Source organism: Thunnus albacares, chromosome 13, assembly GCF_914725855.1.
Source record: "Thunnus albacares chromosome 13, fThuAlb1.1, whole genome shotgun sequence".
NCBI classification, from domain to species: Eukaryota; Metazoa; Chordata; class Actinopteri; order Scombriformes; family Scombridae; genus Thunnus; species Thunnus albacares.
The window spans coordinates 22,981,568-22,996,021 of record NC_058118.1 but is presented as its reverse complement, the minus strand read 5'-3'; the positions used below and the strand labels follow the sequence as shown (position 1 = coordinate 22,996,021).

General features: G+C 38.7%; 1 protein-coding gene across 3 annotated transcripts in view; it reads left to right on the top strand.

The window, feature by feature from the left end:
- Positions 1-14,454, top strand: part of gria1b (glutamate receptor, ionotropic, AMPA 1b) — a 102,956-nt gene that overhangs the window by 77,463 nt on the left and 11,039 nt on the right. For 2 of the 3 annotated variants that reach the window (XM_044370487.1, XM_044370488.1), the window contains 3 exons: positions 1,879-2,077; positions 2,756-3,003; positions 11,299-11,413. In XM_044370487.1, the coding sequence (XP_044226422.1) occupies positions 1,879-2,077; positions 2,756-3,003; positions 11,299-11,413 (562 nt within the window). Of the gene's footprint in view, positions 1-1,878; positions 2,078-2,755; positions 3,004-3,833; positions 3,837-9,653; positions 9,769-11,298; positions 11,414-14,454 lie in introns of all 3 variants that reach the window. The other variant, XM_044370489.1, reaches the window with a different exon arrangement.

The window sequence follows — 14,454 nt, the reverse complement described above, 5'->3', positions numbered from 1 at the left end:
CTGCTGAACTTAGCACATTAGCATATTATTCTGTCATGATGCCAAAACACTGAGAAGGTTAGAAGCAGTTCACATGTGATTTTATGTTTGTTTATTTTCCATCAGAGCAGCGGGAATATATCACCACGCGTGTCACAGAGGGATCGACCTGTGTTGACTTTCCGCTCGTGAACAAAAGTGTTGGTCTCCTCTCCACTCTCACCTGATCCTCTTTCATGTTTGTTTACCGGGAGGTGATGCCTACCGCGCAGTCACAGAGACAGAAAACACCTGACCTGCATCTCTCTGCTTAGACTGTGATCTCTGATCTACTGTTGATGTGTGTTTGTGTGTATCCAACTGTGACAGGTAGTCAGGCGGTGCTATATAAGATCATTTTTGTGCCCTTGAATGAATTTTAATCCAATTAGGAATCAGTGTGTTACCTTTGAATTAGTGGATTCTTTCAGAGTGTTAAAAAAAAAACCCAACATTTATCTGTGTAAAAGACTTATTTTCCTCCACAACTCATTGAGTCGACTCGAAAGTGATTCAATGTGCCTTTAAAGTCTAACATCCCTCAGAGGCTTTAGAGTTCATTACAGCCACAATATGAAAGTGTTTATTACAACAATTAACATCCTGATGATTTATCTTTTCTCAGAGTCTTATTAGTGGTGGAGCTAAAAATTTCCATTTTTACCACCCACCTTCAGAGACTGCTTGAGGTATGAAACGTTAGACGAATATATATAATATAATAATAAGTTTATTTAGTGTAGCGCCTTTCACAGAAATGAAATTCACAAAGTGCTTCACAGGAACGAGAGTTGAAAATAAGACTGTAAAAACATACATAGTGTAAATAGATGTGAACAAGTTAGAATTAAATGAAAAATAAAAATAAAAAAACACAATCAAACAAACAACTCAAGAAGACACAAAAGCCAATTTAAAAAGATGGGTCTTCAATAGTTTTTTAAAAGCTTCTACAGACACTGCTGACCGTATATATACAGGAAGAGAGTTCCATAGTGTTGGAGCCACAAATGCAAAGTCACGATCACCTTTGGTTTTCAGCCGTGAGCGAGGGACAGTCAGTAGGTCCTGGTTGGAAGACCTGAGTGACCTACCTACACATATATACCAGGACCAGTGTGTGTTTATGTGAAGTAAATAAAGTAGTCAGACGTTATTTTTTTTTAACACTGCTGCCATGTTGTGGAGTAGCTTTCTGTTACGCATCCAGCTCTTAAAAATAAAAGAGGCTTATTTATGGAACAGGGTCTCATATTTACAATGAAATATTCAATGACATTGTCATCGAATTGTCCTTGAGGTTTTCTTGATGTTGGCGTTATTATTTTTTGTTGTTTGTTGATTTTGGGTTTCAGTGTTTTATTTGGTTTTATGTTGAATGTCTGGTGTTTTTTATGCGTCTTGATGGAAATCATTTACTTGTTGCAGCTTCTCATGTGATGTGAAGCTTTTATGTGTTGTGCATTACAGTTCTGAATATGTTTAGATTTTGAACGTTGATCTGACAAAACAAACAACTTAGACTTTCAGAAATTATTACGAGCATTTTTCTCTCTTTTCTGGCATTTTATAGACAAAATGATGAATTGAGAAATAATCGGTAGACTAACTGATCAAATAAAATTGATTCTTTATTGTCATATGCATGATGTGCTATAACGTAACTTCCAAAAATAACAATTTCAGGAGCCAAAAGATAAAAAACTGTCCTTGTGGTTCGGTTACCAGAAGATGTTTTTTTTTCCGATAAAGACAGCTTTTCTCTCAGTAAAACTATCCTGTCTAAACAAAAGTTTAAAAAAAATCAAGCTGCTGATTAATCTGTCTCCTTCTTCCCTCGTCCCTTCCTGTTCTCTGCAGGTCTCTCTCAGGTCGAATCGTGGGAGGAGTTTGGTGGTTTTTCACCCTCATCATCATCTCCTCCTATACAGCTAACCTGGCAGCCTTCCTCACTGTGGAGAGGATGGTGTCGCCCATAGAGAGTGCAGAGGACCTGGCCAAGCAGACAGAGATCGCCTACGGGACCCTGGACGGAGGCTCCACGAAAGAGTTCTTCAGGGTGAGGACACATTGTTCTTCTTACTTTTTAATAAACCAGATTCATTCCAATCTGCGCTGCGTTGGAGGTCTGATAGAACACGCTGTTATTCTGGGATAGATGGAAAAAAAGTGCTGCGTTCTTTGACTTTCTTCAATCAAAAAGAGTCCAAAACAGGTTGAATCTAAACCTGTTTAGTATAATCAGTATGTACACAGTTAATAAATGGTTTATAACACAATATAATGTAGTTGTTAGCAGATAGAAGTGTCAATTCATGTATTTCTGTGGACACCCACAGTTTGCTGCTCTATAAACAGATGAATGACATTATAATACTACTATATCTACTATTTATATACACTATATACTTTTTGTCTGAGAAAATACGTATATGCTATCATCTTATACAAATATACTATAGATATATATCATTATTATTATTGTTTTTTTTCCATTTTGATAAAGCTAAGCCAGAAGTTTCCCCCTGCTTCTAGTCTTTATACTAAGCTAGGCCTGTCAAAGCATTCCTTTTATTTCACCACATTATATTTTTGCCGGCATTATATAACTCTTGAAAGGTAATCAGGGCTCAAAGTAAAAAGCAGTAAAAAGGTTGTCCTTTCATGCTCAGTAACATACAGTACTGTATAATACCCTTATAATTATTTTGTCTTTACTATCTCCTCCAACTTTTAGCGGTCAAAGATTGCAGTTTTCGAGAAAATGTGGTCGTACATGCGGAGCGCAGACCCGTCTGTGTTCGTTAAGAACACCAACGAGGGCGTGATCCGAGTCAGAAAGTCGAAGGGGAAGTACGCCTACCTGCTGGAGTCCTCCATGAACGAGTACATCGAGCAGAGGAAGCCCTGCGACACCATGAAAGTAGGAGGCAACCTGGACTCGAAAGGCTACGGAGTGGCCACACCCAAAGGATCGCCCCTCAGGTACACTCTGAATCTCTGGACAGGGGACGGTCAGTGTGGGGTTAATGTTGGTGTCCTGTTTTGTCTGTTTTTGTGGGAAATTAGACCAATCAGAGCAGCGATATCGATATGAATTTATGAATTTAACAGCTTCAGTTGATCCCTTTCATCACCCGCTGCCACTGATCAAGACTTTACACATTTTAAATGATAAATACTCACAAGTGCAAACTGTGGTGTTTTTTTTTAAATACACATATTCTTTCATGAATTCAGTTCTCTTGGTTTTAAATTAATAAAAAAAATTAAAAAATATATAGTTTTCAGCAGGAAATATTCAGCATTTAATCAAAACACTGGCATTGGTCACATAAACCAAACTAAATACACATTTTTAACCATTTCATGGAGGGAAGATGCCGATGTTCTGGTGCAGAGGTTTGGACCAGTCATGAGTTTGGTGATTTCAAACTAGATAAAATCAAAAGGACTTGACCTTGACACCAGTGACTCTTGATGAAACTTGGACTTGAGCCTTATAGCTTCAAAGACCTGAAGCTACTTGGCTGGAGCAGCGATATCTTCAGACACAAGACAGATATGACCTACAGGAAGTGCAGTTTTTTCAGTTTTTAAATTCTTTTAGGTACAAGAGAAAGGAAATGGACACGGTACAGTGAGATAAGAGCTTGTAATGACCTGACATGGAAAACACATAAACTGCTGCTTATTTTTGTTTATTATTTAGCTAATTTAGTTAATTTTGTCTTGAAAACAACCTACATCTCATATCATGTGCAACCACAACTTAGTTTTAGGTCTTTGTTGTACTCTTTAGTGTCTCTCTTAAGGCTGTGTAGATAAAATGAAGATGAGAAAGCATTTACGTCTTCATGCCTACGTATCAAAATGGCATTAAATGGGGTGCAGAATGCCTCATGACTTGTAACGGACTTGAAACCCAAAGTTTAGAGATTATGACTTGATTTGGGACTTTACTGTGAAACTGAGACTTACCTGCAACTTGAAAAACAATGACTTGGCCTCACCTCTGCAGAGCACAAAGTACTGTAACAATTAAGGCCAGTTCACATAGAAAGCGTTTGTAGAAGCATTTTTTGACGTCCATCACTCGCACGTCTCACGGAACAGATATGCTTCCGTTTTATTAAATGTATCAATCCACACTGACTCCAAGACACGTGCAAGTGAAGCGCATCTCACGGAGACACCCTCTGTTTTTTTACGCTCCGAGACTGTTTCTGTCACATTTAGTGAAGCGTAATCTGCACAGACAGCTGTTTAAATCACTCAAATATCCTGCTGTATATGTGTTTTGTTTATTAACGGTATCTACATTGGTTGATCAAGGCTCCCAGTCTGTCTGTGAGCTCGCCTGTTTCATTACAGGCAGATTCCCCTCACGTGCTACGGTGGGCCGGGCCGGGAAATAAAATCAATAAATCAATAAATACAAACACTGTTGATTTCTTCCCATGGAGCCAACATGAAAACTGTTTTGGTTCAGTAAATTTATGCTGTCAGTCAGCTCGGTGAAGGCAGGTTAGCCGGCCGCTGGTCAGGAGCTACTGCTGACACACGGCCGGTTCTGTGGACAAAGACGCTGAACGCAGGTTGGAGTCGGTGTGGATTGAACAGATAGAACGCACTGCTCGCGTCTCACTTCCTATGTGGATTCCAAGTTAGACCCACAGGACATTTTCTTAAAAAAATAATGTTTGTGGTCCTTGGCTGATGGTACCAGAGCACTATCAGGTTTTAGAGATGATGACAAACTGTATCTATGATTGGAATATCTAAACCCTACAAAACAACCCCAACCCTCACAGGACAGTCGGCCAGTTTTGGGTTTTAGACTTGTTTACTGTCTGTCTGTGTCAGTCTGTCAGTCTGTCTGTCTGTCTGATCGTCAGTCTCTTAATCTGTCTCTCTGTCTGTCTTGTCTCTCTCTCTCTTTTGTTTATCTTGTCAATATTTGTGTTTTTCTGTCTGTCTGTCTGTCTGTCTGTCCCTGCCCTGTTGGTTCGTTTACCTGTCTGCTGTCATTTCCTCTGCCTGTCTGATTGCCAACCTGCCTGTCTCTCTGCCTCCACAATCACCAGAATACTGACAATGTCGCTAACACCCACATCTATCTGTCTGTCTGTCTATCTACATGTCTATATGTGAAAGAGCACTGCTGCTGCCAGGTAAAACCGCGTACTAAAAACAACTAGACTTTGTTGAGCCTCATTAACATGTTAGTTGTTGTTTATTTAATTGATAAACTAATAAGACTAATATTCATAGAAACAAAGGAGTATGACACCCCGAACAATAACAAAATACACTATATGAATTTCTGTACACCCTGGCAACCCATGCAGCATGCCCTAAAAACCACCCATAATCACCATAGTAACCACATCATAAACTGTAACAAGCACCTATCACCATGCTAGCAACCATTTCAAACACCCTAGCAATCACCTAGTAATGTCCCAGCAGCCGACTGGAACATCAAAAAAAGCATCTAGCTCCATCTAACTCTGAGCCCAATAACAACTATGTAGTAACCACTTAGCAACCACCCAGGCAACCATAGTCACCACCTAACAACCACCTGGACTCACCTTATCAATCAGGCCCCAAAGATCCATCTAGTAACCACCTGGCCATTCTTTGGTAACCAACCAGAACAGCAATACCACCAATGGTACAGTAACAACAATCACTTTGCAACCACCTAATAATGTCCCATGAGCTATTTACCAACGCCTGGGTCTTTCTCAGGATATGTATAGTTATTGATTTTTCGGTTTATTATTGAGTTTGATCAAATGGGTTACATTTGGCAGAAGGAAACGTAGGTTTAATGTATTTGTACACTATTCTGTTAATTTGTATTCAGCATCAAAATGCTTGTTGGTTTGATATAGGTGTTGAATATTGAATTGGTTTTACTGGACACAGAATAACTACCTCTAAAAGCTAAAAAAAAAACGTGATAAAAATACAGAAACCTGTTTGCAAGTTTGTGGGATTTTATTTTTACCTGACAGCAGCAGTTGAAAGTCATGTTATTTCCTTTTCTTTGTTTCAGACTTTGTCCATGTTTTTATCAGATGTTCTGAAAGAGAACATCATTCTCATTCTTTCAGCTTCACATTAGCATTTTACAGCCAACCCAGAGTCAGAGAAAGGAAATTACTCCAAAGATGAGATTAGTACATGCTGAATGTAATAATTTGTATGTTCTTTTATGTTATAAAATGTTCAATTTCTGGAAAGCGTGTGTGTGAAGGCCCTAAGTATATCAATCTGTTACACAGAAAGCAAAACAGAGCCCAGTAAATTGGCTTGACTTTCTGCTTTCATGGGAAAATGGTTTTAGGTTTGTGCAGAGCAAATTAATAATTGAGAATTGCTGATATCTCTACAGTTCGTGAATTTTGAAAGCAGAACAGCCATGAAAGTTATTCACCTCTGTTGTCTGTCTTGTTGTTTACTTGATTCTGTGCGTGGAATTGCAAATGCAGAAAACATAAAATCATTCGCCATTTTTGAAAAAAGAACAAGAAGGGTGTCCCTTTTTGTGATCAGTTGCCTAGCAACACTGTTGAGTAAAACCATTTGAATGTTGGATGTATTGTATAATCACCTTTGCACATGAAAAATATTAGTTTCATTTGAAAGCAACATCAATTTGACACAGTTTTACTGTTGTTGATTGTACTCTTATATAGCATACCTGATGTTAAGAAACCATGAAGAATAAGGGCAAATTTTGGCATCATCTGTGTTATAAACATGGAGTTTATACTCTGACTCTGGGTTGACTGGTTCTCAATACTAACAACTGACAATATCAAGTCAGCTGCTTCATTTCATTGTTTCCTCTGATTAAACTCCATCAACCAGCATCTGCTTTCCTCTCACTGTTGCTAAGACTTTTGATGAACTGTTCTGACTGGATCATTTGGAGAGTATTGTTCCAAAATGACATTACAATGTCCATCTTTTCAAGGTGTCTGATTGATTGATTGCAGTTTCTGAATGTCAAAATAGTGACTTTTAGAATGAGTGTTATACAATATCGACTTCTAGGCCAGGTGAGATAAGCCAGAAGCAGGCCAAATGTAAATACTGCAAATTTATTGGCCATCGATTAATAACAAATGGCTTTGTAGCATTTCTATTATCTGGCTGTGGCTGGATTGGGATAATATTTCCATAATTTGGTTGTTGATAGTTGAGGAATAGTGCAGTATTATGGACAAACACCTTTCTGACCAAAGTTTAATGGCAACTTTGATTACATAAAGAAATACAATGCCATTTAATTTGTAAAATAACAGAAATCTCTATGTCATAACATTTTGTTCTTGATTTTCTTAAAATTGCAATTGCAACTTGATTAATCAAACAATGTAGCTGAATTTTCACATGCAAATTTTTTATTTTTGCACAGTTCAACTGGACCATTTTATGTTTTACATTGAATTGTTTAAATTAATATTTCTTTATTGTACATTTTTTATATGCACAATGCACTTTAGAACAAAACTCTTCTGTTGCTGTTGCTATCATTACATTGATTTTTGTTATTGCACCTTAAAACTGAACTCGTTAACACAAAACTGATCATTTCATTGATTCATCCGTAGAAACTTCACTGCAGCTTTCCGCCACTCTTTAGCTTTGATCATCACTGTTATGTAAAGGGGAACAACATGCAACTTAGATGGCATGAAATTGAAAGTGTAAAAGACGTTTTGCCACCTGCTTCCCCTCATTAGTTTGAACCCAAACCTGATATTTTATATTCCACGTGCTATTCATGTCCAAACATTTGACTGTTGTTCCTGCTTTATTTATCAGGTAATGAATGGAAATGAAGTAATAGGATACATTTGCAGTTTTTCAACCCAGAGGATGTAAAAATGTTGTTTTCTGTCATTTGAATTTTTGCATAGTAGCTTCTCCTAGACAGTTTTGGTTTTGGTTCTGCTGCTGTTGATCACTGGGCTCCTCACAAACCAGAGAAGCAATTTTTCCATCAATATGTCCATCCTTTTACTGCCAAGAGGAGAGGGAGGTCAAGTCAAATGGGATGGATGGTAGAGATGGGAGAGATTCCCATGTTGACGACTTACAAGCGCTCATCAGACAAGTCAGGATGGTTGTGTGATTACACAGTTGGTCGAGTGATGAAAAAAATACTGGACACCGACAGCATAACTATATATCCATTGAATTTGGTTTTAATTGCCACAAATGAAGTTGGCATTACTATTGTAAACAAGTCAGAATCTTATAATTTCGATAACTCTGATATGATGTCACGCAGCAGAAGCCCCAAAGTCTTTCTCCCCAGCAAAACCCTCCAGCAACTCCTAGAAGTGCTCCTAGGCCTGTCGGGAAATGTAGTCTCCAGTATGTCCAAGCTGTACACCTGGATGTCCTCCCACTCTGTCATGCTTGGGACATACCCAAAGGAAGACGTCCAAGAGAAATTCCTTCAAGCATCCTCGACTCCTCAACTGGCTCCTCTGAGTGTGAGGCACTGGTTAATTTTTCCCATTATCACATACAGCGACAACAGCCAGCATCTTGACACACTTCATCCTTGCCGATTGTATCCGCAATCTCATTCCCCATTATCATTCCCCACTATCTAGTCAGAGGTCCTCAGGCCAGGGCACTTTAGGCCAAAGGTCGAACAATGATCGAGACAAACCCCTGTGGAGCAGTTTGATTCCAAAACTATATCTGCCTGGTACCTCTTAACTTCATGGAGTAGGTTCTGCTCCTTCACCCTGAGAGAGGTGATGATCCGAGATTCAGTCATCACTGCCAAGGTGCATAATGTCCAAATCTTTCTTGAACCTACTCCTTGGGCATTGCCCTTCACTTTGTTGGTGGTGAGACCATCGAGTAATGGCTCCAATATGCTTTTTCAGGCTGTTTCCTGACTACAAGCTTGACCACTAGGTACTCACCTGTGAGCACCACCCCAAACTTGTTCCAGGAACTGACCCTGGTCACTGTTCTGGGATCTTTTTCAGTTAGAGATACTCCAAGGAATCAGCCATTAATAGCAAATGGTTATACAGTTAGATTTGGTGGAAAAGGCTCTGCTCTTTTCAAAGAATCTCAGAAGCAACAAGGATTCCTCTGGAAGCTTAACACATTAGGAGGAGAGTCACCTTTGCTCACAAACCGGGATTTTCTTGGGTCTTTCTTTTGGTTACATGTAGAGTGGAGGCAAGAATCGAAGCATGGTTTGTTACCCTGCTTTTGTCTGTAAGATTTGTGCTTTTGAAAATTAGATGTGTTGTGAAAATTAGATCTTTGAAAGGCTAAAATGTTATGGAATTCAACAGTGTTTAAACCTGTGAAAAGGTGCAGCAGTGGTACATTTCTCAAACTAAAGCATGTGTTTTGATATGCACAACTTTAAATGATGGGAAACAACATTTCAAGAAAGTCTGGGTTGAAGAGCAGTGAACCTGTCCTTTAATGAACCATTCATTTTATGATTACACCAATAATAACATCCCTATCATAAGTAGATTCATGCTATGATGTTGCTATATTCACTAAGGCAGTCCTCTGCTCATTAACACCTAGTTCCCTTCTATCCCTTATTGTTGCTATCATCCCCGTAGAAACCCTGTTAACTTGGCAGTGTTAAAACTGAACGAGCAGGGCCTGTTGGACAAATTGAAAAACAGATGGTGGTATGACAAGGGAGAGTGCGGCACCGGGGGAGGGGACTCCAAGGTCAGATCACCGTAACCCCAACGGGTAACGACAGGCAATGGCACACCGGGGTAACTGGCAACAACCCATAACTTAAATACCAAGCGTAAAACACTCTGGATGGCAGCTCTGAAACTATAATAGAATCTACTGTTTGGGTGTCTTTCACTATTGTAGTAACACTGGTTTCACCTCTGGAATAGGAGGTGATATGAAATTATTCACTCTATGTCCTTGTTGATCCAGGGGGTATTTTACGAAAACATGTTAAAAGTCTATTTCATGACAACAAACGACTCATTATTAGCTCTAGTACAGAGTTCATTCAGTTTTACTGGAGGCAGAAGGCTAATTTTTTTAAATATATTTTTTGGGGCATTTTATGTGTTGTTATAGGGACATTGTAGATATGACAGGAAATGAAGGGAGAGAGTAGGCTACCGGAGCATGCAGAAAGCACGCTAATTTAATCCAGATTTCACAATTATTACATGCAACTAAACTTTATCTAAAAGTAGCGTGAGACAGATAAAAAGAGAGAAAGATGGAGCTTATATCTGAAACACGATTTATCATGTATTCTTCTTGATTATGGATTAAAATCTATGATGTATTATTTATCATGTAGACTTGTTTTTCGAACATATCTGAAGACAGAAAACTGATGTAAAAACACTGGTGGTTTGAGAAAAGGCTAATTTATTTAGGTTTTCCTTACCAGTAAGTAGTGTATCTGTCTCACCAGCGTTATTTTCAGTTGATGCAGAAGCTTCGGTAGAGGTCGTTATGAGCAGTTAACGTTTTTCAAGATGATCCACAAAATGTGTCGATTAAGGTTCAAGGTTCAATTTCCACGAAAACAGGTATATGTACAGCACAGGATAACCCAAGATTATTCATGAAGGCAATCACTGTAAACCAACTGAGGAAAATTAAGCCAAGATACCTGACAGTAAACCAGGATTATCCAGTTATCTTGCTTAGTAAAATACCCACTCTGGTCATTTTACCTCTGGAGTCAGTTACTTTTATTTTATGGACAGTGTTGACCCCAGTCCCCAAAAAGTTAAACCTCCCTCCACCACAGAATACAGTTTATATGTTTTCTATTTTTTGGATAGCAGACTCTATCTTTGTGAAGCAGTTTTGCTCAATAAACCCAAAGATCCCGGAGTGTTTTCAGCTCTTGCCGGTTACCCAAAGTGATATAGTAATACACATCTCGCACGTAGGGAGTCAGGCCAAACCAAGCTAGATGGAGTATTAATGCATATCACTTTGACTCTGATAATTTTCAAAACAGTTTTATGTGTGATTGTGCCTGTTTTCTCTTTGTTTTTGTTTTCCTTTCTGTTGTTGAGGTGTTCTCTGTAGCGCTAATGCCAGTTTTTCTAAAAATCGTTGCTGCCACTGCTGCTGATGCTGCTACAGCCACCGCAGCCCTGTTGCTATGCAGCTGAACAATAACATAAGATAACATGGAGGTGCATAATGTTATTTATGTTATTTCCAACCCCCCTCCCCCTCCCTTCCTCCTATGGTTCTTTGAAGAATCCCAGTAAACCTAGCAGTACTGAAGCTCAATGAACAAGCCGTCTTAGACAAGTTGAAAAACAAGTGGTGGTATGACAAAGGGGAGTGTGGACACAAGGACTCCGGCAGAAAGGTCAGTTCTTGAGGTCGCTTGGCCTGGTCCCAAGGTCATGTGTTGATTTACCCCACCCCCACTTCCTCATTAACCCCACACCACAAAACCCCAAACATCAGCAGGTACACTCTGAAAATAAAACGTTTTTTGCAGATATCAGTTTTCTGTATAGTAAGTAATGTGGTAGAAAACTTCTATAATGGGCACTTCATTTGGTGCCAAGTTTTTTTCTTTGTTGCTTTTAAAATGACGATATTACCCTGTAAACTTTGACTTCTCCCTTAGTCGGACAAGTAGTTACCTGGATGTAACTCTATGTGAGTATGGGCCTTTGTTGTGAACCCATTGCAAAGGGCATGACCCTGTTAGAGATCTTGTGATATATAAAACTACAACTTGTACACTTTGGCTTTTGTACGGATTAAACAAACGAGATATAATGTGTTTCAATTTTAGAGGTGCTGGTTGGACCGAACCATGCTAGCTGTTTACCTCTGTTTCCAGTGCAGCTGGAGCTTCATATTTAGCATTATTATCGATCTTTTAATCAAACTCTCAGCAAGAAAACAAATGTATTTCCCAAAATGTAAAACTATTCTTTTAACTTCAAAACAAGATGTCAAATCTTGATATACAAGTTCAGATTTGTCACCCGCTGGTTCAAATATATCTGCTTCTGTTTACAGTCAGGAAATTATTTTTTGGTTTATTGAAAAACTTTTTGTTTTTAGAGTGTAACACTGCTGCTCAGCTGACCGTTCTGAAGAGCTGAAGGATGGATCAATAAAACATGAGCATATTTAAATATTTTGCTGGCATGTGAAAACCTCATGACTCAACTGACAGGCTGTGTTGAGTATATTATGTGAACTTCCCACAAAAGTTCTGCGTATGGTCAGACACATTTATGCAAATTGATGGGGAAATGAGCCGGGCTTTAGCTGATTCTGACAAAGCAGACTTTTTAGAGATAATGGGTTTTCATGTCTCCAGATCAGATTTCTTCAGAGGATTTTTTCTGCTCAGCCTTCCCTCTGTTCTCCAGAATATCTGTGGTCAGCACAGTTCACAGGAAGCAGCCACAGACAGACAGACGAGTCACTCTGCTGAAAAATGTGACTTTTTACATCACTTTTAATCGCACATCCTGACTGCCTTCGGCTGCCACATTTACATTTTTATTTTTAGTCTCTCTGGGTGGTTGTACGGTGTCCTGGAGTTTTTTTTTTTAAAAGACACAATTTCAGGCAAATTTTTAAAGAGAGGAAGATCTGCTCTGCATCAATATGCAAAGTCTGGCTCGGAGGAGAAGCTCCAGATTAAAAGCCAGATTCTTTTACATAAACCCTAGATGTAAAAAGTCAGATTTTCAAAACTGCACATATATTCTCCTCTCTCTCTCTCTCTCTCTCTTTTGCTGTCTCACTCCCTTTCTCTCTCTTTCTGTTTATGGCTGCTAACCAACACTTAAAGAAATTGAAGCTACTTTATCCCCTTCCTCCCCTCCCACACACACACACACACACACACACACACACACAAACGTGATGATGTTTTTGTCTCCAATCTGTCATGTACCTCCTGTTTCCTCTGAATTCGCTGAGTAACAAACCGTGACTAACAAATGGGAGGAAACGTTCATCAGTCTGTCGTCAGTGTGGCAGTGAGGAGAAAACACAGTCTTAATATCAAACTGCAGTAATTCAGTTTAGTTTATTTTAGTGTGGTCGGGTCATGTCCACACTAATGCAAATAAACCTTTAAAATGCATCTTTGTCTTTTTAATTTCTTCCACTCACACTGAACTGCCACCAAAAAACTCATTGTTTTTTTATCGAGAACGTTCACACAAGACGCCAGATCACAAGGAGAAGTCAGGTTACATCAAAAACTGGATGAAACATCTATTGTACAAACATTGTAGAAACATGTTAACTGTAAAATCTTCATCTACATGCAGCACGTCGATAATCAGATTAACTTAATTTGAAGATTTTGCTGACAATTTCAATTGATTGCCGTTCAAAACACTGTTTGAAATGCTGGTGTGATCATGACGCTGGTGGAGAGTTGTGTAAAGCATCATTGCCGATGGTATTGTATTGGTTTAATATTTTGGTACACTGATTGAATCCTTATCACCTCACCTGCAATCAAAAAATGCTCTGCAAAGTTCATTATTGTTAGATTTTTCCAAAATCCTGATGCAAGGAGGCCCATTACCTGGTGAGCAGGTCTTAGTGACTTAGTCCTCTGGACTTCCTCTAACTTCTCTCAGACTTTGGAGTTACTTTTAGTGCTTAAATGCTTTGTGAAATACTCTCAGCCCACAAACGTAGGAGTCCTTAAGGAGTAACACGCTCCTCATTTCTAGGATTTTCTCCTCACTCAACCAGTTAGCAGCCTTAGGATGTTTAGTGAATACAGCCTGAGCTTTTTTCAATTTACAAATATTATGGAAAAAAAGCCTAATAATCACAATGTTCCAAAATCAGTCATATTAAAAAAATGGAAAATTAACAAGAAAAATACAAATGTATAAACAAGAGAGATGCATTAATACAAACATCTCTTAAATGTACAGAGTCCTCACCTAAACCTAACCCCCAACCTTTAGATTTAGTAATAAAAAATAAAACTTTACCTTAATTTACACTTTACAGTGTATTTAAAGTGTTTAGTATCATTTCACAGAAGCTGATTGGCTGAGGTTAACATGACAGTTTGGAGAGGAAAGCACACTGATAGGTTTTGCCGAACTTCACATCACTTCCTGTTGAAGCGAGTCCTCGCACACTACGAGTGCTGTTTGTTCGTGTTGTTTTTTTTTTTTTTTTGGTTTGTTTTGTTTTTTGACAGGCTGCATGCTATTGGATGAGACAACAAAGTCCCGCCCACTAAAACCAAGTGATGCATGTGACAGAAGAGCACACAACCAGTGATGTGATGAGAAACAGGAGCTTACCAACCAATCAAAATCCCCCTTTTATTAAAATTCTTTTCTCTTTTCGCATTTTTTTTTTCTTTTTGTACAAGTTGAGTTGACATTAAATGTGAAT